Here is a 24,115-nt window from a genome sequence, read left to right as displayed (position 1 = left end):
CTGCTTCTGTATGCCTCCGTTTTAATCATGTGATAAAATTTTACTTCAAACAAACATTGTTCACCAGATCTTAAAGATCGTTTAGGCTGGTACAGATGTAATTTCGGTGTCAGTGCAGGGGATACTAATTTATGAAAAACTTTGAATTTAACTCTTTGTACAATTGGTAACCAATAAAACTCTCTTAAAACCGGAATAATATGTTTGAATCAAGTTTTTCCTACCAATATCCTTGTAACTGCATTTTGTGCAACTTGCAAGGCTTGCAACTGAGTCTTTTTTAAACCAATCTTTAGATCATTACAGTAGTCAAAATATGGGGTAAAAATGCTCTGAATTACTTTTCTAAAATTGTCTTATTTAGAAAAGTTTTAAATCTCAATACACGTAATTTCAAGAAAAGATCTTTAATCACTTTCTGTACAGTCTTAATTGTAGCAGAATCATATACAAAATCGGATGGCATGTCACTATCCTCCTTACTAGGTAATAAGAGTTTTTGCAACATTTAATTTTAAATTATTTGCCTTCATCCAAATTTGAATGGATTGCATGTATGATCTTAACTAGCAAAAGTAGCATCCATAGTACCTATAAAAGGTACAAGAAATTGTACATCTGCATATATTTATTTTTTTATTTTTTTACATTTGTACCCCGCGCTTTCCCACTCATGGTAGGCTCAATGCGGCAGGCAATGGAGGGTTAAGTGACTTGCCCAGAGTCACAAGGAGCTGCCTGTGCCTGGAATCGAACTCAGTTCCTCAGTTCCCCAGGACCAAAGTCCACAACCCTAACCACTAGGCCACTCGTCAAATCATTCAATTATTCATTTATTCAATTATTCAGTATTGAATCTTCAAATCATTCAATAATCTACAGAGAGGCAATGAAAAAATATTGAACAATATCGCCGACAAACATGATCCTTGTGGATCTCCTGTTTTCAAATGAGTAAAGTCAGATTTATCATCCACTTGACACACTAAATTGCCTTTCATCAAGGAATGATACCATCTGAATACATTACCATCAATTCCTATTAATTTCAATCTATTTAACAAAATATAGTGATTAATTGTATCAAATGCAGCTGATATATCTAGTGTAATCAGTAAGTAAAAAGTTCTTTTGTCAAATCCAGATCTCACTATATCTAACAATGAAAGTAATAGCGTTTCAGTATAATGTAATTTTCTAACACCTAACTGGTTTGGATCTAAGATCGCAAATGTTTCTGATAATTAGTGCTGATAATTTATTAGCACCGTTATTGGCGCTAATTGGCTTGTTCAATTAAATTGTGAGTGCCTGCATGCTGAAGTGTACTAAAGCTGCCTCTCGTTGGAATTTTTAAAGGGAATTGAAACTGTTTTCCTATATTTCCCATATTAGGATGAGAACTTGTTAAGTAAAGTACAGTGTTCACACTATTTAATACAAGATAAATGAGGTACAAAACAGTTTTCATTCACTGTTTAAATTTCTCCAAGCATTGGTTGCAAAATGTATACATTAGATCATTTTAAAGCAAGTAGATCTATAATAGGAGCAAGTCTTACACCAAGAAATACTGACTTTATTACAGGTTGTGATGATTTCTGTTGGAATGATGTGAAGATATATCCAAAACTGTGTGAACTTTGGAAAACATTGGAGGCCCCTTCAGTAAACAGTTGACTCCATTTGATTTCTGTTTCATTAAGGAAGACAACTACTGACTATGAACAATATCTATTTATTTCATAATCTTGTTTACTTCTGTGTGTTTGTGTTTTTTTTAAGAACTACCTTCTGTCACGAACATTACAACATTTGTTAAAGATAACCAGCTGTGGGTAGAATGGACCGCTCCCAATGAGTCGGATGTAAAACGTTATGTAATTGAATGGCATACAAATTCTAACTCTACGATTGAATGGCTACAAGAGTCCAGCAGGTCTCGGTGCACATTCTTGCAAGGTAATTCAAATTTAGGAAAGCATCACTAAAGCTTAAATACCTTTCCTGCAGAAAGCATGCTTTATGCAGACATAAGATGAGGAGAGATTTGGATATGTTTTAAATATTTTTAATTAGCAATATATTGTAAGGGCTGGTTAAATTACAAGTAGTAGTAGTACAATCAGATGACCAGAAATACTGTGCCTTACTATGCAAAAGTTTACATTTTATTCTCTTCTCAGAATCTTGTTCCTTTTATCCAGAGGTTTAGCAGACTAGGCACCTAACATTTTGATATTTTAATGTTTTAACATTTTTATTTAATCTGTACAATTTTAAAGGAATGTTTGGTCTTGAGAGATTGTGCTTTCCTGTCGAGTTTTTTTTCAAGGTTCAGTTTCTTTGATATACGCATATTTTCCAAGAAAATCTAAGCGATTTACAATTTAAAAAAATATATTGGGGAAGGGAAAACATAAACTGGAACAATACAAAACACATGAGGAAAAATAGAAAGGAAAAGTTACAAATTAAAAACAAAGGATAGCAATGGTGGGACATTAAATCTCAGCCATTTACTGGTGTCTAGAAAGCATGAGGTGGAAACTCCAGTAAAAAGTAACATTTTCAACTTAGATTTAAAATTTATTAAAAGAACCTTCCAACTGCAAGTACCGTGGGATGGCATTTCATAAGATTGGTGCAATCGCACTAAAACAAGAATATCTAGAGACATCTAAAAAGACCCGATGAAAAGAAGGAACTAATTAGAATACCCAGATTAGCACATCAAAGAGATCTAACAGAAGAGTAAGGGATAAAGAGGTTAGCTAAGAAAGAAGGCAGACCTATAGATGGAATACGATGTGACAAAATGTTGATCTTAAATGGAATCCTATAAATGATTGGGAGCATATGTTGTGCAACAAGAAGAGAAGTAACATTCATGTTTCTTCCGACCATAGAGAAGTTTTATGGCATTATTTTGCACTAATTTGAGTGTATGTAGTTGATAAGCAGGCAAGCCCACAAGAATAGAATTACGGTAATCCAATTTTGATGATAACCAAAGAATGAAGAAGAATACGAAGAGAACCAGAATCAAAGAGGTGATAGAACATAAATGTCTGAGAATGAAAAAAGAGAATGAAACAACCCTAGAAATGTGCAAATTGTAAACCACTGTGTTCTTCTTTAGGGCCCTCTTTACTAAGCAACGTTATAGGCACGTTAACATTTTTAACGCGCATTATCCATGTATGTGCCTACATGGTTAGTTCATGTGCTAAAAACACTAACATACTTAGTAAACAGGGCCCTTAGTAAGCTAAGTGATATAGCAAATTTAATAAAGTGTGAACTGTAAACTTTGGCTGTTTGGCATTTGATCTAGTGTTGTTATCTAGGCTGTATTATTTATTTGGATTTTGCTCACACCTTTTTCAGTAGTAGATCAAGGTGAGTTACATTCAGATACACTGGATATTTCTCTGTCCCTGGAGTGCTCACAATCTAATTGTGTACCCGAGGCAATGGAGGGCTAAGTGACTTGCCCAAGATCACAAGGAGCAGCAGTGGGATTTGAACCGGCCACCTCTGGATGTCAAAACTGGTGCTTTAACCACTAGGCCACTTCTCCACTGTATGCAATTGGCCTTAGAGATGTGGTTTTACAGTGCTCCATTCATGTTTTTGCTGGGACTGATGTTTTCAGTCTCCATTAATGGTTCTTGTTCTTACATTCACTCTCAACATGTGGTGTCCCCTGTTTTGTTTAATATTTTTCGGGCAGGGACTGTCTCTTCATGTTCAAGTGTACAGCGCTGCGTACGTCTAGTAGCGCTATAGAAATGATAAGTAGTAGTAGTAGTATTTTCTTAATCCATGGCAGTTTTAATAAGTGGTTTTTTGAATCGGTGCCTTTTTTTTTATGTAGATGATGTATACCTCTAGCTCTGCTCTTGATCTGTCTTCTCTCCAACACTGTCTTTCTGCTGTGGCTGATTGGCTTCAGATTCAGCAGCTGGTTTTGAATGTAGCAAAGACCTGTTGGACATCTGGTCATGTTTCTTGTCCTACTATGGTGCCTATTTTCTTTGGTCAACCTGTAGAAGTTGTAGACTCTTAAATATTTGGGGACAGTAATTGATTTTAGGCTGTTTTTAGAGCAAATCTCTCAGATGGTCCAGAAGGGTTTTGTTATGCTTTGGAGGCTTAGGGCTGTCCAGGCATATTTTGATACTTCTGTTTTGTGTTTTTTGCTCCTTGCATTGTTGGTGTCTTGGATTGATTACCATAATGTTGCCTCTGTAGGGATTCCTACGGTCCACCTTCAGTGATTACCAATGCTGCAGTAATTACCAATACAGCAGTGCACCTGTTTTGTGGGGCTTGGTATAGTGATCATGTTAGCCCCTGCTGGTGCAATGTCTTTGGTTACCAATATGGTATAGAAAAAACACAAAATCCAGAAAGGAGGAACAAACCTTCACAAACAAAGGAACAGTGGAGATGACCAGTAATTGATAATGCACAACCGACTGCAAAGATGACTTGACTCAGGCCATGTTTCTGCTATATGACCTGTATCAGGAGTCTTGCATCATCCAGAATTGTAGTATATAGCAATTGTTATACACTGGTAAGTTCAGAATTACTGGACACGGTGAAGATATTTAATATTTCCAAGGCTGATGGTGTCAAGAAGCAACTGCCTTCTGAATCTGCATAGCCACTGATAGCAAATACTTGAAACGGCCATGTCGAGTCATATTTGAAGTTAATATGTTGGTTGTACATTATTGATTACTGGTCATCTCCACTGTTCCTTTTGTTTGTACCAGTATGGTATCGCATGGCTTAAGGTGTTCCTTTTTAGCACATAGGAGTTTTATATGCATGATCTGACATATTTGGCTTCCCTTGTTGTTCCCTGTTTTCCAGGAGGGATCCTGAGGTCCTACTCAGCCCATAGTTAGCAGCTGCCACCTTTGGCGGAGGCCTGTATAACTTCTACTCACAAAAGTGCCTTTTTTTTTTGTTTGGCTCTGCATCTCTGTAATGTGTTGCCTATGTTCCTCCTGGATCAAGCCGTCTTTGAGAAGATTTAAGAAATTGTTTGACACGCTTCTTTATGATCTCCTTTGAAGATCAGGCAGGGAATAGTTGCTAACTGGCTAGGCTGTTTGCAGGCCTGATATGAATGTTCTTTGTCTGTTTAACTGACACCTTTCCTATTTTATGATGGTGTTCTTTTCTATTTATTTTTATTGTAAACAGCTGTGATTTTTGCTTGATGCGGCAGTATATCAAATACTGGTAAAATGCTTTATAAAATTACTCCCTTGGTTGATGATTATGCATTAGCTTTCAAGTCTGGAATATGAACAATATAAAATCTCCAATATACAGAGTCAGGACGATTATACATTGGCAAAACCTTTTTCTGTTTTGTTGCACTAGGAAATATAATGCCTTTGAAGCGTTATAGGATTTCTATTTACCCATTGTATAGAGATGGACATGGACGTGGACGGTCTATAGAAGCGTATCTCAAACAAGGACGTAAGTATTTATGCATAAATCCCCACTTTGCATATGGGCTACATAGAAAATGGGATGCCCAGGTAGGAATGTTCACATTTCCTTGGTAGTTTATAAAAGTCTGTGTTAAACACAGTGCATCTTGTAAAATGTGTATTTGCCAGTATGTAAAGCAAGAGCTTTGAACGTAGAAAAATTAAGTAACTTCCACTTATATGTATAGTGGCCAAATTTAAAAAACTTATATCTATAGGTGCTAATTAACCAGCAAAACCGCAAAAAAAACTTTAATATTTGAGGAAAAATTTGAAAAGATGGATTAAGGAAACTTTCTGCCTTAAGGGCATAGTTATCAATATGAGCTATCATTAAGATGTGTTATTTTATCACTAACTCATGCTATTTTAGTACAAGTCCCACTTTATGCAATGAGACCTAGTTACTAATAACTCGGAGTTAACTGTAAAATGATATGTCTTAATATAGTAGCCTGAGCTGAGAGCTCCCTCCCTTCTTTCCTTATTTGGAAGGTTTTGTGATGCTCTGGGGGGGGGGGGGGGGTCTCCCTGGCAGGCAGTGGATTCTCTTGGGGGGATTTTCTGGAGGGGGGAAAACTAACCCCCTCTCCTTCCCCCAATATTGAGCCCACAAATCGGTTAACTAACTGGGTAAAGTTAGAATAGCTTTTTTTTGTGGTTAGCCAGTTGAATAGCAGGCTGAATATCACCACTATCCAGTTAACTGTGTTGTTTTACAGTCCAGGACCATGATTTAAAATGCGATCAAAATTTTTGATCAGGCAATTAATCATAATTAAAAATTTTGATCAAACAGCAGCTATAATAATTTGTACCTAGTCTAATTAAATTTTCATTTTACCATGCAAATCTTATGTTTTACTTTCAGACTTGTAATAGAATATCTAAATTATAAAGTCCAGTCCATTCATAGGAACCAGCTTTGTGGGTGCTGAGCAACCCCAATATTGAGCAAGCTCATTCAATGTGTCCAGGGAGTGGTATTATATTTAATTTATTTATTTGTTTGGGATTTATTAACCGCCTTTATGAAGAGGCGGTGTACAGTAGATAACATTTTTATTTCTGGACATAAACCTTACAATTTGATTAACAGTTCAACAATAACAAAATGGCCAAATATAAGCATAGATACAATCAATGAAGTAAACTTGGAGATGGTAAATTGAATCTTAATAATAAGACTAACATGATACAGTATCAGAAATATAAACAATAACAGCTCTATAAATCAGTCATATAAGACTAATATAATGTAACAAAAATGAATGACCAAGCAACAAAAAGCAGGGAGGAAAATCCTCACGCAAATCAAAGACAATGGAAACGAAAAAGTGAGGACAAGTGTGGAGGAAATCCAAGAAACTTTATTGATAAGTAACGACCGTTATTTGATTATCAATAAAGTTTCTTGGATTTCCTCCACACTTGTCCTCACATTTTCGTTTCCATTGACAAAAATGAATGATACCATAATAGGTAGCATGGGAGAAAATTCTTATATGATACTCATGTTGGCACAATTTGTATTGTGTTTGCCCCCCCCCCCCCCCCCCCAATCATTTTGAAATGTTGGCGCCTACGAGTCCATTAGATTTGAGATTTTATTAAAGTCCATCGTTCGTACACTGCTCATGGTAATTGTGGCTGTGCTGCTTTTTCTACCAAGCTTTGTGTGTTGAAACAAACCCATTTGTATCGCAGCTCCTACAGAAGGACCTTCTGTTAGCACAAGGAAAGTGGGAAAAAATGAAGCTGTTTTGACATGGAGCCAGATTCCAGTTAATTACCAAAATGGATTCATCAGAAACTATACATTATTTTATAAACCTAATAATGGAAATGAATCATGTAAGTATAATTGCACTGTTACTTAAGATTAATTTTTGTGTTCTTATTGCCTGTTGCATTTTTCTTCATTTATATACTGTTTTAAAATATTTTTGTTATGTTATCTTCAACCACAAATAGATTTTCAGTATTTGTTTTTTTTTAATGTACGGTTTTCTTCTGCTTTTTTGGGCCTCCAAATCAGTTGGAAACCAGGCTGGGGATCCTGGGACCATAAACCTTCATTTACAGCTACTTGGGATTTTTTCTACTTTTATATTCTCCCCACCCCCACCTCTACCCTACTATACCTAGTTCTGTTATTATAGCTCTCATCCTGGGCTGAAGGCCGTGCACCAGAACTGCTTACAAAACGCTGTAATTATGGGACCTGGCCACTAGGTGTCGACCCCTTAGTAATGACATTGACTTAGTCTTTCCTACCCCACCCCACCCCCAAACAGGTGCTTGGAATTCTGCCTCCAGGCCACCTGAATATGAGATGACCTAGCTCAGGGCCCCTTTTATCAAGTTGCAGCAAAAAGGGGCCTGCGCTGGCATTGGCACGTGTTTTTGACACGCGCAAGACCCCCATTTACCACAGCAGATAAAAAGTAGGTCTTTCTTTTCTTAGGAAATGGCCGTGAAGCACTTGCCATGCAGCCATTTTGGGGAGGGGGAGCCCTTATCACCAGCCATTGAAGTTGCAGTAAGTGCTCCCATGTTAACCCAGCAGTAACCGGGCAGCACACGGCACTGCCCAGTTACCACCAGCACTACAAAAATTAAAATATCACGTATGCTGGGGGTGGGAGCAGTAAGCCTGCATTGGGCTTACCGCTGCTTTGTAAAAGTTCCCTCAAGGAACTTTCCCGTGCAGTACACAGCACTCTCTCTGGGCATGCTTTCAGTGCTGGCCACACCCTATCTACCCATAACCCATCCCATTACCACCCCAACCCATGCTAAGAAGTTAGCATGGATTTTTACTGTGCTGGCTGGCTTTAGTGTGTTATAGCTCTAACTGCTTAGCATACTTTAGTAAACATCCCCCAAAATATAATATTTATTTTATAGCATTTATATCCCACATTTTCCCACCCATGGACAGGCTCAATGTGGCTTACATCAGTCTGCAAAAACATACATCAATTCAGCAAACAATCAAAGTCAATGAAGTAAAGAGACTAGCGAGTAACAGCAAAGGAGAGGAAAAGGAGAAAGAGTAATAGAGTTCAATATGTCGAAAAATTTAAATATAAAATATTTGAATTAAGCAAACTCATTAATTAAAATTAAATTATAGCATTCATATTTTGTCTAGGATTCTTTAATCATAATTCTGAGAAACCTATTTCTGAGAAATATAAGTGTATTCTGATTTTTTTAGGAAGCTTGTATTCACAGCACAGTGAGGGTAATTTTATAACAGCCTCGCCCAGCTTAATTGAGCAGGATGGTGGGTTTTTTGTTTGTTTTTGAAGGTATTAATAAGGGTTTGCTTTGTGTTTAAATCTTTTTATTACTAATGTACACCTTTATAAACAAAAATTTCTGATTGATAAAAGACCTATTATTTAAATAAGATTGGTCTTACACAAACCGATTCAAGAAAATTAGTTTTTGTTTCCCCTTCTCACTTTAAGATATCACCTAGTGTTACACAACTAACGGCAACTGATTTTTGCTAACTTTTTTTCAGTTAAAATTAAACTGATATGTCAGTCTCCGAGTGATTTACCCAGTTCTAACAAATCATTTTGTGATGCAAAGGGAGATGATAGTAATAGGGTTTTAGAAGATAGACTTTTTAGTCTCATTTTAAGGCAGTAACTATTCCTGAGGTGAAACTTTTACGTAACTCTCCAATGCACTGTATTCTTGACCACTGTCCATCTTTTAGCTGACCCTCTCATTGAAATAACTGAATGGTTAGTGAAGTTTACAGATTTCTCTCTACTAGATATTTCTTTCTCCAAATTCGTAAGGCGTAAGGTTTTGATCTAACTAAAGCAAGCAATTTTAGGCCAATAGCTAACGTTCCTATCTTACTAAATTGAGATTATAGTTAGCTCACAATTATCAGACTACTTAGAAGATTCTGATGTACTTCTTTCTTCTCAGTTTGGATTCAGGTGGTCTCGTACAAAGTTATTGTTGATAGATTTAACATCTGAAGTAAAGAAAGTACTAGGAAGAAGAGGCTAGATGAAATTACTAACACTGTATTTCAGTGGTATTATGATTTTCTGAGTAATAGGAGTTATCAAGTAATTAAGAATGATGAATTATCTTCTGTATGGCAGCCGCTTTGTGGAGTTCCTCAGGTCTCTTCTAACTCACTTCTTTTATTTAACATCTATGAGTTCTATAGACTTGTTGGCTGTTGGGGAATTTTTACAGTATTTTTATCTAGTTACCGAGTTCTCAAGATCTGCATTATTCATTTCTTAGGATAAAAATGTGTATTGATAAGATCACAGCTTGGCCTTTATCTTGTCTTGTAAATAGAGAATGATACGGTTATACCGCAGTAAACCACAGTAAATCCGCGGTAACGGCGACACACATACACACAAAACTGTGGATGCAGGAATAAAACTTTTTACTGCTCCGCAGGAATGTTCCCATTATTAAAAAGTGTTCTGCAAATAACAAAAACAAAAGTCCTAGTAAAAGTGTACAAAACACGGAAACGCTGTCAAACAAAGTTGCAGCTAAATAGCAGCTTTGTAGCCATACAACTATGACTTACAGGGACTCCTGAAACAGGACCTTGCGGCCGAAACATGATTTGTGTCAAGTCCATTTTACTTTGAATAAAGCATCTAATGTGAACTTTTGAGTCCATTGGATGTTTTTGTTCTGCATCATCCTTTATGGTCACCCCTGCAGGGGGGGAGGGGGGGAACACAAGGACAGGAACACAAAGGGGAGATGCTGTGTGGGGATGGTATATGGACACAGAGGGGCAGACACAAAAGGGAGATGTTGTTCGACACAGGGGGAGAGGATAAGGAGATAGGTGATGATGGACGCAGGGATATAAGCACAGGGGAGAGGTACTGGACAGGGAAGTATAGGGACACAGAAGGGGGAGATGCTGAACAGGGGGGATGATAGGGACATTGAAATGGAAGATAGATGGTGCACATGGAGAGAGAAGAGAGATGTCAAATGGACAGGAGAACCTGATGAGTGAATTAAGGGAATCCAGAGAGAAGCAGAAACCAGAGCCTCAGACCAACATGATTTTAAAAATACAATGACCAAACAACAGAAGGTAGAAAAATAATTTTATTTTCTATTTTGTGGTTAGAGTATGTCAAATTTGAAGTGTACATCTTGCCAGAGCTAGTGTTAAAACATGGCTGGGGCCTAGGGCAGAAATTTGGGAGGGACCCCAAAGCCCACTGCCAGGTTGCACTTTCTTCAGCTTTCATTAGACTTGGGGCTCTCTCTGGTTAGGGGCTAGGGGCAGTTGCCCTAGTCGCACTCCTCTAACACCATCCCTGGCTTGTGCCATTTTTATATTTGGCCAAAAGATGATCCAACATAATATAATGCCTGCTCAGGAATCTTTCTACTGCGTCAGGAATGAATCCATTCAATGGATGAAAAAGACCCTTTATACATTTTTTTTGTAAAGAACCGAGCGCCAAAAAGTGCCAGACGCAATAGAAAAATTCCTGAGGCAGGCATAATTGCAAAAATTCCTGAGGCAGGCATTATTGCCGAAACACAATACTGTGTCAAGTCTACAATTATCAGTAAATATTCTCCTTTTGAACCCTTGAAGTCTTTTTTTGGTTCTTGAAGAGCCATCATTCATTTTCCACTTTTCTTTTGTTCTTGTGCTTCCTGTGGAATTTAGTTGTTCCTCCACTACAGTGGATCTCCTTTCTTATTACACCCCACATATGTATGTGTTACTTCAGGTGTACAACGTGCATGTACTGTGTGTTGCTTCAAGTGCAAGAGGCACATACACTGTGTTGTTTCAGGAGTGTGTGTTTGTGTGTTTTTCTTTGTGGCCTGCTTAGGTTATGGATAATGCTGGATATAAATTTGATAAATTAATAAATAAAATCACTTTTCTTCTCTCTTGATTCTTGTGCTCTCCCTCTTTCTTCCTCCACCCTGCATGGACACTACCAGCCCAACTCAGCCTCCCACTTGCTCTATTTCTTTTCTCCCTCCTCAACTGCACCTCTGGCTAGCGGACACACAGCCATCTCATTTCCGTTTGTCTGCGTGGCTTCCTCAGATTTCCTACATAAGCTCTCCCTTCCTAATCTGGTTCTTGTCTTCTCAATTTTTCCCATTCAGGCCCACCCTTCCTTCCCCATTTAATGTATCCTCCTTCATTGGCTGCCCATCTTCCCCCTCAGGTCCTCTTTGTCTCTCCCATCAGCCCTTCATTCACCAAACCTTGTCCCCCCCCCCCCCCCCCCATTCTTCCCCCAACCACCGTCCAATATTTTTCCTGCTCTCTTCTTCCCCACCCCTTCTCCAAGAGCTTCTAACCTCTTTCCAACACCTCTTTATCACCCACTTCTGTGTCCAGCAGCAACTCTTCATCCATGGCCAGTCTATACTGTGTACTAGACCCCCAAATCTATTGTGTAGACTGTGCTCCAAACCCTTGTTCGTCCTCTTATAACCCTTCTTTATAATTTGCCTTGATCTTGGCCATTGGCCTGTATTGTAGCCGATGCTATGGAGCTGGCTCCTCTTCCTCTTATCACCATTCATTTCACTGCTCAGCAACTGTAAGAACTAGGGCTGTACCAGATATTCATATTTGATTCAGTTCGGCCCAAAATAGTACCCCAAATACATTATTCATATTCGGCAGAATAGTGATTTAAATTCGAATACAAAAAATCCAGGGCTCTACTGTTCTAAATCTTACTGAAATAAACACTTGATCTCTGATTTCATATTGCTTCTTTTTATTATTTGTTATGTTAAAGCTCAATGCCCATTTTTCATGTTGGCCAAATAATATTTTTCATTATTTGTATTTGGCCGAATAGTAAAATATGCTATTTGGTACAGCTCTAGTAATACTGCACTTTATCTACACTTCAAAGTAGATTCTGTTCCACATCCTATTCTTCGAGAGTATAGACTTGATATACTTTTGTTAGACGTTCTCCTGTGCATACCCCATTTTTTAGTCTGTTTGCCATAGTTCTGCTATAACTCTCCTTTGTGGTTTTTTAAATAGTACAACTATATTGTGTGGTGTATGTAGTTACAATTAATAATTGTCTAAACCCATTTATTCTCAGCTGTGACTATAGATGAATCTCGTACAGAGTATACTCTTACCCCTTTATCTGGAAATACACAGTACATGGTTCGTATGAAGGCATATACAGACAGTGGTGGAACAGATGGGCCAGACTTCACATTTACAACATTAAAGTTTGGTAAGAAATAATATATAAAATAATCTATTCTGTGTGATAAGAATGCATGTAATGATAATAGGTATTACCTGTTTGTGCTCATTAAGGCTGGCTTTGGAACACCGGGATTGGAACACAAAGCAGTACATATAAAACTCCTAGTTGGATTCCCTTTTCTAGCAAAAATTGAATATTGCAGAGTACACAAATGAGCAAACTGATTTGAAAAAAAAAAGTAGGAAAGTTGCAAGGAAGTATAAAAATGTGGAAGTTTGGGGTTTTTTTTGTTTTGTAATGATTAGACCTTGCTAAATTGTAAAGCCATTATTGTTGGTTTCACTGAAGTAGTGTTATTTGCAGAGTACATTACTAAGGGGCTCATTTTCAAAGCACTTAGACTTATAAAGTTCCGTAAGTTACCATATAACTTTGTAAGTCTAAGTGCTTTGAAAATACACCTGTAAGAGTGTTATTTAAAAATAGAGATTAGCTCTCTAAGGACAAGCAAAATATGGAAATCCTCACACATAGGTGACATTGGGGCTCATTTCCGGGGGGGGGGGGGGGGGGGGGAATAAAATGTCCAAAATACAGGACAAAGCAGCAGATGTACTTTTATTTTGTCCGAAATGTCCAAATTGCTATTTTCAAAACCCATTTTAAGACATTTTTCTATGCAGTTCATCTGCAGTGTGCTCAGATCACAAGGGGGCATGTTGAGGACAGGATTTGGTTGTTCCCAAAACTTGGACGTTTCTTCCATAATGCAACACAGCAGAAAACATCCATGGCTAAAAGTTACGTTTTGCCCTAGACCTGTTTCAGTTGTGACTAAATTACAAAAAGGTGCCCTAAATGACCAGATAAACAGTGGAGGGATTAAGGCATGACATAGTAACATAGTAGATGACGGCAGAAAAAGACCCGCACGGTCCATCCAGTCTGCCCAACAAGATAACTCACACCTCCCCTTACTCCCTCAGTACCCCACTGACTCCCTCCAACCCCCTAAAGATGTGAAAACCAGTATATACCAGCCTCTATGACAACTTCAGATGTTATGGCCAGGCCTATTAGAGCAGCAAGCGGGTTCCTGTAGTAGCCTAGTGGTTGGTGCAGTGGACTGTAGAGAAGGGGACCCAGGCCCATATCTCACTCTAACTTCACACTTGTGGTGGAAAGTGTGAGCCCTCTGAAACCCACCAATAACCTGCTGTACCCACATATAGGTGAGACCTGCAGCCATAAGGGCTATTATAGTGGTGTATGGTTGGGTACAGTAGGTTTTTGATGGGTTTTGGAGGGCTCACCGTACAATTTAAGGGGGTAATGGTGAGTTCTGTACCTGGGACCTTTTATGTGAATCCACTGCAGCGTCCCCTAGGGTCCCCTAGGATGTCTATGTGGTCAGTCTACTAAGAATGCTGTCCCCCTCATACATCCCAATAGCTTGTTTTTGTGCATTTTTCCCTTGAACTTTTTTTTTTTTCTGAAAATGGTCGCAGAAGAAAAGTTCACGGAGTACAAATCGTCAAGGAAATGGCTATTTTTGAAACAAAAAGACTTTTTTCTAGTTTGAAATTTTCTCTGTTTGCCACTTGATTTTTGGATGTTTTCAGCAAAACTGAATTTAGATATTGTATTGAAAATGTCCCTCCACATCCAGTAGTGCATTGCAAATGAACTTTTCCCCAGCCCTGAAGTACAGAGCTTTTGAGACGGCTCCACCACATATTCTCAGCCTTTCTGCATGCCGCTGTCATACAGGACCACATTATACTCTTTCATTTTCTGTGGAGCCAATCAAAGGTTGGTGGTGTTATGGTCACCTCAGCCTATATTTTCATTAAATTTCATTGTTATTCATGAAAATTTTGTCATTGCCATGTTATTGTTATAGCTTCCCTAGTTAGGTTTTTATCTTCAGGGTAAAGCTTGAGCACCCACTTGGGTACTTTCTCATCACTAAGTGAATTGATTTTGTTACAGCTATTTTTCCAGATGATATGTCCCAAAAGAAAGCCCACTGCAGCTTCAAAAATGCTCCCAGTGTAACAGGACCATGTCTATCATGGATACTCAGTTAAAGGTCAATTATATAATTTAGGTATCCGTATTTGTGTCCCTATGCACGCCTAAATGTATAGAATATTAGTACTCATGTGTCTAAGAGCTGTTCTACAAATCTTCTGCTAAGTGTGTGGCGGTGGCCAAAAAAGCAAACAGGATTCTAGGAATTATTAGAAAAGGGATGGTGAATAAGACCGAAAATACTATAATGCCTCTGTATCGTTACATGGTGCTACCTCACCTTGAGTATTGTGTTCAGTTCTGTTCGCCATATCTCAGAAAAGATATAGCGGAATTCCAAAATGATAAAAGGGGATGGAACTCCTCTCATATGAAGAAAGGCTAAAGAGGTTAGTGCTCTGTAGCTTTGAAAAGAGACGGATGAAGGGAGATACGATTGAGGTCTACAAAATCCTGAGTGCTGTAGAACGAGTAGAAGTGAATCGATTTTTTTTTTTTACTCGTTCCAAAAGTACAGAGACCAGGGGACTCTCAAGGAAGTTGCATGGAAATACTTTTAAAACAAATAGGAGGACATAATTTTTCACTCAGTGAATAATAGTTAAGCTCTGGAACTCTGCCAGAGGATGTAGTAACAGCGGTTAGCGTATCTGGGTTTAAAAAGGTTTGGACAAGTTCCTGGAGGAAAAGTCCATATTCTGCTATTTAGACAGACATGGGGAGGCAGCTGCTTGCCCTGGGAGTAGTAGCATGAATGTTTCCACTATTTTGGTTTACATACATAACATATATAGTAGATGATGGCAGATAAAGACCTGTACGGTCCATCCAGTCTACCCAACAAGATAAACTTATTATATATGGTATGTGATACTTCATATGTATACCTGGTCTTGATTTGTCCTTGCCATTTTCAGGATACAGATTGTAGAAGTCTGCCCAGCACTGTTCTTATTCTCCAACTTCTGAAGCTGAATCTGTCCAGCCACGATCAGAGCACAGACCGTAAAAGTTTGCCCAGTGGTTTCTGCCATGTACTTGTGACCTGGATTGGCCACTGTTGGAAAACAGGATACTGGGCTAGATGGACCGTTAGTCTGACCCAGTATGGCTATTCTTATATTCTTAAGTACAATGGTACATGTAAATGCAAGGGAGCATATACATCAGTGAAGTATGGGTGTTTATGCACATAACTTACAGAATACTATGCTTTCTTGCTGCATTTTGTAGCCACAGTTAAGCCAAATCTGTGGCTGCTGTAATTACAGGCATTAAGGGAAGGCATGCCAATATTGGGCTACACAGGTGTTCTATAACAGAATCTGAGCATCCAGATGCCATTATAGAGTAGGATCTCATCTCACATTCTCAGAGGACTTACATGGACGTAATCAGTTAGAGAATTGCCTGCCACTCTTGGTGTCTACAATGCTAAGGCCCGACCATAATCCCTCAAATTGTATTCTGCTGTTCATGGATCTGAGGGATTGATAACTGTGAGAAACAGCATGTGAAGATGTTTGGCACAGATAAGACCAGTCCATCGATGTCGGCATCATCTACACTGGGAATGCATTGACATCTAGAGTGTTTCAATCACTCTCAATCTCTAGGGTTGATGATCTGTTTTTTGCTTGAAGGGTTTGTCGTCATCTTTGTCAGTGCTGAGAAATCACGATGCTGGATATCAAGTGGAGGCTTAGATACCTGAACATCGCGTCTTTTCAAAGCAAGGTGCTGAGAGTAAAGAGGCCACTGGTGTCCTCTAAGCATCCTCAACATGAGGACTGCTCATCCTCTATGGCATCAGAGGGTGTAACAACCTCCACAGACCCACATGTGACATGAAGACAAAGCCACTCCTACTGTAAGGCTCATGATTTTGTCAATGGCAGCTTTCAAGGAGCAGCTCATGAAGTTCAAGGAGAGGATAGAACACTTCTTTGCTTGCTGAGATGTTGACACTTTGACAGCCCAGAGGTGGTCTGACAGATCCTCAAGAACAGTGGATTGCCTACAAGAGACACTTCAATACCAAAGCCTCACAGGAGCTTGGAGTCAATGGTGTCCATTTCCATTGCGTTTGGGAAGAAACTTCATTGGACCATTGGGAAACCTCCATGTCTTGATGCCCCCGACCAAGTCCTGACCCTGTGGTTAAAAGATTGAGACAGCAGAGACTCTGCCATCTTCTTGGAGTATTTTTTATGAGTGATTCAGAGCACTCCTGGGAGGCTGAGGAAGAACCAAAAGTCTTCTCTGAAGAGTGGTCTTAGTTTTGCCTTCAGATCCCTCCCCAGCTCAAGAGAGGTGTAAATCTCCACCAGAGGAGCTCTTGTTCGAGTTGTGAGAAAGATGTCTAATGCCATTCCATTTGAATCAGAAAGAGGAGCCCAGGACAGGTACATTAGGTATCCCATCCAAGGAGGCTGTGCACAGTCACAGGATCCTGAAGATTCAGATGAGAATATGAGAGACCCCTTCTGGACAGAGTCGACTTTCGTGTTAATAAAAGAAGGCTCCCAGATTTGAGAAGCAAAATGCTTCTTCACCATTCCATGGTGGTCCTATCTGCTCTTCCAAGAGCCAAGAACTCTAAGATGTTTTTCCTTGGTGTGCCCCCTAAAGCAAGAAGCTCAGACATTGGAACCTTTTGGGAGAAATCTTGTCAAGAATGCAATGTTAATATCCCACATAGCATCTTACTAGTTCTTCATGGGCATGTACTTGTGTGACATTATATTCAGTGTAGCATAGTTTGCCAAGATTGTCCTCAGAGAGAAGGCCAAAGAACTCCATGAGCAAATAGGCAGAGGGAAGAAGTGCAGAAAATACATTGTCTGTGTGGCCTGTGTTTTTGAAATGACCTCGGAAGCTTCTGCATTGGGTATTGGTACCTACATACTCACCTGGCTGAGGTCCTTAAGACTTAAGATTTGACATGCAAGAAGAGTTCATTAATGTGCTATGGACAGAATCTCTTTGGAGGTAAGAGTAATAGCTTTCTGCATCTTATCAAGCAGCGTGGTGGCACACTTAAGACCTTCTCCAGGCCCACTTCCATCCCAGCTGCCGCTTCCAGGAAATATCAAGGCAGTGGGTGATGGAGATCCTACTATTCACAAAGGCATTAGTATTCTCCACCTATCCAAGATGCTGTGGCTTAATTGTAACCATTTAAAAAAATTGTGATTATGGAAAACCAAATTTCTCCTGTAGGAATTGGGAGCAGATTAATGTCCCCTTTTCTAGAAGATGATATATCTCCCATAAACCCATTTTCTGCTATTCCCACTAACTTGCCATAGTTTTTATTTTTAGCTCTGGATTCAACCATATAGGGACACTGAAGCTTCTGCTCTGAGATCAAGGTCTATATCTAAGCTTACTAAAGACTCACATGTTGCAGAAGTGATTATCAGTTCTTCTAAATATCCAGGACATTGAGCACCTGTTGTTAAAAGTGAATGGAATGGGATAGAGGAGAGTGCGCTATTGACAGCCATGCCAGATTATTTGCCTCCTCTTTCTACTATCCACAATGTTCCGGTTTAGGGGCCATTTTACTAAGTTGTAGCAAAAAGTGGCCTGCAGCAGTGCGAGCACGTCTTTTGGGTGTGCCCTGGGCCAGTTTTTACCACGTCCTGGAAAAGGGGCCTTTTTTAAAGGGCTAGAAAATGGACATGCGAGAAAATAAAAACCAGTGTACATCCATTTTCGGCCTGAGACCTTACCCCGCCACCCATTGACTTAGCAGTAAGGTCTCACACGCTACCCGAGCAGTAGGCATGCAGTGCACACCCACTGCTGTTTACTGCCGGGTAAGTGCCACGTGGTAGAAAATAGAAAATATTTTCTACTGCGTGTTTTCGGCACACACCAAATTCAGAATTACCACCTGGGGCATGCAATAGCCAGGTGGTAATGCCAATTTGGCACATGCTGGACATGCGTAGGCTTTTATGTGCCTTTGTAAAAGGGCCCCTTAGTGAGATACAATGGGAATGGCCTTCTTTGTCACATACTTCTAGAGCAGGGGGTGTCCAATCTCACCCCTGGCCAGTTCGGGTTTTCAAAATTTTCCCAATGAATATGTATGAGATCTATTTGCATAGAATGGAGGCAGTGCTTGCAAATAGATCTGAGGCATATTCATTGGGGAAATCCTGAAAACCCAACTGGATTGTGGCCCTCGAGGACTGAAGTTAGACAACCCTGTTCTAGAGGAGCTCTAGAATGTTCCTCATTCAGTAACTATGGAAGACACATGATGGGGGTCCTACTACACTGAAATCCTTATTTGTGAAACTAGGGCAATTAAAGGGTAAAGAACTGGTTCTCATTGCTCTTAAGGGAGGAACTGAAAGGCAAGTCCTAGACGTATGAAAATAATCTTTTTCAAGGTTCCATACATAAACTCTGATTACTTGTCATTCGTGTTAAGGATCCATTTAATATGTCTTATGTTAATGTTCTGGAAAAACCAATGTTGTGCATTTCTCATAACTCTAGTATATTATAATAGAAAACAGTAATTATGAAATGTTAGTACATGAAATGTTGACATAGAATTGATTGGTATCTATAAAATTTTACGGATTATATACTTTTATAATCCATGATTCTCTGAGAAACATTTTTGTACTGACTATTATGTATTCTAACCTACTTCATAGTTGTATAAAAAAATGAAAATAATGTTGAGAGTTTTTACTTGTGAGATGGGCATGAAGACTTCTTTTAGAATAGTTTGCCTGTTAGTCACTATTCTGCCCAGTGATAAATTCACTACAAGAGAATTAGAGGGGAAGTTACCAATTTAGGCTACTAAGACATGTTATTTTACTGGTAACTTCAGTTATTGGTACCTAGATCTCATTACATAAAATGGAAACTGCGGTAAAATAGTACAGGTTAGTGGTAAAATAACACTTGTTACTAACTATGCCCCTTAATCTGTTGAGTAGGGAGTATACTCATTCACAGTATATTGGAAGAAAGGTTACTAGAAGGTTTTTTTAAGGTGGAACAGGCAGGGGGAAAGTTGTTGGGGGGTGGTTGTTTTTTGGGGAGAGGAGAATAAAAAAGGGGGAGGAATTGTTATAACTTGAAAGGTATTCATGTTTCCTCTTTATTATTTCTTTGCTAATACAAAACTTTGTTTTTGTCTGCCATACCCCGTGGAGGGTGGTTTTTTGAGTTAATGGTTGTTGGATGACAATAAAGACTCCTAATTTTTTATTTTTAAGTTACTATAGGAAATGTTCTTTATATAGGGTAAATTCAATTTAACTGGATAATATACAAATTATTTTCTTTTCTTTTTTCAGCAAATGGAGAAATCGAAGCCATAGTGGTACCAGTTTGCTTAGTATTCCTTTTTACCACTCTCTTTGGTGCTTTAGCCTGCTTTTATAAGCGAGCCTTGTAAGTAGATCAAATTATTGTTGTAACATTGAGAAACAGTTGAGATTTAAAAAAAAAATGTATATTTCCTGATATGCTTCAAAGTGGTTTACAGCATCTGCATAAAAGACATAAAACAGAGAGAACATTATGAGAAAGAAGCAAATAAAAACACTTGAGATAACAAGGAAACGTTTAAAAGGTTACGAAATACAGGTGAGGCATAGGAGAGTAACAGAGAGAAATAAGGACCAGGGGCTAGCAGATAAAAGCCAATAGTACTTCCAAGAAGGAAGACCTAGACAAGTCAGCTTAATAAGCCAGAGGAAACTAAATTCAGTTGGTATTGGAGCAAATATTGAAATGTGAATGCTCCTGTGAGGATCATGGGTAACGGTTAAATGCTCTGGATTAAAAGCTATATTATTTTCCTGTCTTTATAGGTTGCAAGATTGTGTTCTAGTCTTAGGTAAGGTGGCATAGAATTCCATGAGAATGGGGCTCAGTAGCTAAAAGCAGAGTGTATGTGTATGCTAAATGGTTTCTGGACGATAATGGGAGCACAAAGAAATTGGATTGTGAGGATTTCAATGATCTAATAGAAGAATAAGGAATAGAAGATCCAGCTAATATTTAGGCTACCCACTGAGGTGAAATTTGGAAGATCAAAATTAAAATCTTGACTTTTATCCTTACCCAATGAGGAGCCAATGATGAGTATCCAAAAGCAATGTAACATGAAAGATACAGGACGGGTTCTTATACAAAAAAAACATTCAATAATATGAGATCATCAATCAAAAAGGCTCCCATATTTATTGTAACAGAAAACAATATAGATGTTATCAAACATTTAGCAAGACCTCAATTTAAAAAAAAAAATCCATTCTCAAAATATGTCTAGACATTTCTTATTTGTTAATTGAAACAATATATAACCCACCTTCCTATCAAAGCACAAAAGTTAGTGAACAACAAAGTTTTAAAGCAAATCGCCACCCTGCTAAAAATATAAAGTGAAATCTATATAAAATCATAAAACAAATCCACAGCCCAGCCATCAAACAACATCAAAACAATCAATCCATTAAAAAAATAATTCTGTACATCTACCCAAGCTAAAATATACCAACTAAATACTGGACAGTAAGCCAGGTGCTAGAAAAGCCTTTGCATACCTAAGAAGGATATATCATGTCAAAAAATATATATATAGTCCCAGAGAGAGTTTGGAAGACTGGGAGGGCCTGCAACTGTTTAGTGGAGGAGAGACTTGCTTGAGTGACATCACTGATTCCACCTCCCTCTGCTGGTATATCTCCCGGGCACACCAAGGTTGAGCAAGAGAGGTTGGAGATTGTTGGACTTCAACCAGTGTGGAGGAGAGACTCCTGACTGAGTGACATCATTGACCACCTCCCTCTGTCGGTATATCTTTCGGGCACACCAAGTTTGAGCGAGAGAGGTTGGGAGAGTGTGAGGCCTGCAACCAGCGTAGAGGAGAGACTCCTTCCTGAGTGATATTAATTCCACCTCCCTCTGCAGGTATATCTCTCAGGCGAGTCAAGGTTGAACGAGAGTGCTTTGGGAGACTGAGGGGCCTGCAACCATTTGGTGGAGCAGCGTGGAGGAGAGAGTTCTATCCGAGTGGCATCATTGACTCCTCCTCCCTCTGTCAGTATATCTCCCAGGCGTGCATCTGTTGGGTTGTGTCCAAAGGGCCACGACCCTTTGAAGCCCTTTTGAAGTAGTTTGGAGTAGATTTAGATATTTTTGAACTTTGGGATATCTTGTGTAATTATATAAATGAAGAAGAAAAATATGTAAGTCAAAGTTTCAAAAACTACTACTCGGATGGAGGCCCAATGGATAAACATCTTAAACCAGTTCCACAGACTGTGAGTACATCTTTATTGTCCTCTGAAGGTCTTAAAGCTTTGGCGGTAGAACCCCCCCCCCCCCCCCCGCCCCACTTGCTGCCCACAAGCAAAGCTCAAATGGAAACTGTGGCCAAAGTGCTGCAAGGGGAACCTGAACTTAATCTTCTTCCCTGCTGGATACAACTCAGCAATCACCTAATTCCACAGCTAGTCAGTGTTGACCAGGCTTTAGATTTGCCTTCTAGAACAACAGTGGAGGGGGAAATTTTCTTTGTTGGACATTTGACGGGTGGTTTCTAGGACTGAAAGTTTACTGCAGAGAATGGTAGCATAATTGTATGAATGCAAGTGGTCGAAAGTTTTTCAGTGTTGCAAGCTAAGGTCACTAAATTGGATCTACAATTTTCAGCTTTGAAGCCCCAGGTTAATGCCTTTTTAGTCAGGGGAAGCCTGAGTCAGTGGTGTCCTGGAGACCGGCTCGCACGAGCCCCTTGATAAATTTTAATGATTTTTGCGAGCCGGTTGTTGGAGTCAGGCAGCAAGCACACAAGCATCTGTTTTTTTTTCTCCTCCTCTCTCCCTCCTCCCCAAGCCCCCACCCTCCATAGGCTCCAGCATACCTGGTCATGTCGTCCCTTAGGATCATCATCACCCCCTCACCACTGCCTGACCAACCCGGAGCCTTTTTCCTCTGCTAGATCCCACCCACAGCAAGTTGCATCAGCGGGCTGTACATTCACTCGGCAGAGACAGGCTGGGGTGGATCAGGCAGCGTCTCGTGTTACAGCTGCTGGAACAAGTAATGTTTGAACAATGGCCAGAGGGAATGGAAAGTGAGAGAGAGGTAGGCAGAGGAGCAGCAGGAGGAGATGATGCTGGTTTGAATGAGGACAGCATGAAGTTAAAAAAAAAAAAAAAAAGTTGAAGCTATTTAAGTTAGTCTGTTTCCCCTTCCTGCGCCGTTAAACTGAAAGCAAAATCAAGCAAACTTATGAGCTGCTGCATCTAGGTTGTCATTCTTTATTGTGGTAGCATTTAATTCAATCTCTCTTATATTTTTCAAACATGCCAGCTTTGGCAGCATACAGATGTACACAGAGGTCAGAGGAAGTATAGTAATGGAATACTTTTCATAGATAGAGTAGTAATTGTTATCAATCATATGGATGTGTCATTTAGAGGGGCTGGTTATAGGGACACCCTAGCATGTATTATATTTGTGCAGAGATCTTTTTTCTCCTGGTTAAAGTGGCCATTAAAACAGAGTCATTATCAGGATCAGCGTGCCTCCAGCATTCAGAGTTTCTATCTATTTTATTTATTTATTATTATTTATTTATTTATTATTTATTTAGTTATTTTATGACATTTTTAACCCTGCAGAGATTTTTTTCTCCTGGTAATGGGCGTCTAAAACAGACATCATGTTACAAGGAATTCAGGTTCTTCAATGTTCAGAGTTTCTAATTTATTATACTTATTTATGGCCATTTTATCCCACATTAAATTTGAATTAGATTGGAACCTGGAAGCATTTAAAAATAAAAAAATTTCCAGAGAGAGTAATGCATGACCCCTCCACCTGGACTCTCTCCCTGGGTATAGCCAGCTCTGCAATTTGGGAGGGGGGGGGGGGATGGGGGCGCCAGAGGTTGGCTGGACCGGGGGAGAGAGCTGTTGTTATAAAATTTACCAGCACACCCAACTTTTTTTGTGGGGGGTCCTGAGTCTGATTTTCGGCTATTGCAGCCCCAGGTTAATGCAGCTTTTTAGTCAGGGCGAAGTCTGAGTCTTTCATAGGATTAAATTACTTGAAAATGATGTGAATCATTTTAAGATTTTGAATTTTCCAGTTTGTTGTTTATTTATTTATTTATTGCATTTGTATCCCACATTTTTCCACCTCTTTGCAGGCTCAATGTGGCTTACAATATAACAAGAATGGTGGAAATAGATTAGAAATTGGCATTAGTGTAACATAAGGATATGGGGTAACCATGATAATAGTATACTCAGTAGTACT

At 39.2% G+C, this 24,115-nt stretch overlaps 1 protein-coding gene across 2 annotated transcripts in view; it reads left to right on the top strand.

Moving 5' to 3' along the window:
• The window catches only part of IL6ST (interleukin 6 signal transducer), a 154,569-nt gene that overhangs the window by 115,907 nt on the left and 14,547 nt on the right, over positions 1 to 24,115 (top strand). For both annotated transcript variants that reach the window (XM_030193145.1, XM_030193144.1), the window contains 5 exons: positions 1,786 to 1,962; positions 5,407 to 5,508; positions 7,230 to 7,376; positions 12,653 to 12,793; positions 20,137 to 20,233. In XM_030193145.1, coding sequence (XP_030049005.1) covers positions 1,786 to 1,962; positions 5,407 to 5,508; positions 7,230 to 7,376; positions 12,653 to 12,793; positions 20,137 to 20,233 — 664 coding nt within the window. The remainder of the gene's footprint in view (positions 1 to 1,785; positions 1,963 to 5,406; positions 5,509 to 7,229; positions 7,377 to 12,652; positions 12,794 to 20,136; positions 20,234 to 24,115) is intronic.

Source organism: Microcaecilia unicolor, chromosome 2, assembly GCF_901765095.1.
Source record: "Microcaecilia unicolor chromosome 2, aMicUni1.1, whole genome shotgun sequence".
Lineage (NCBI taxonomy): Eukaryota > Metazoa > Chordata > Amphibia > Gymnophiona > Siphonopidae > Microcaecilia > Microcaecilia unicolor.
The sequence above is the reverse complement of the archived record's forward strand: the minus strand, read 5'-3'. Positions and strand labels throughout refer to the sequence as shown.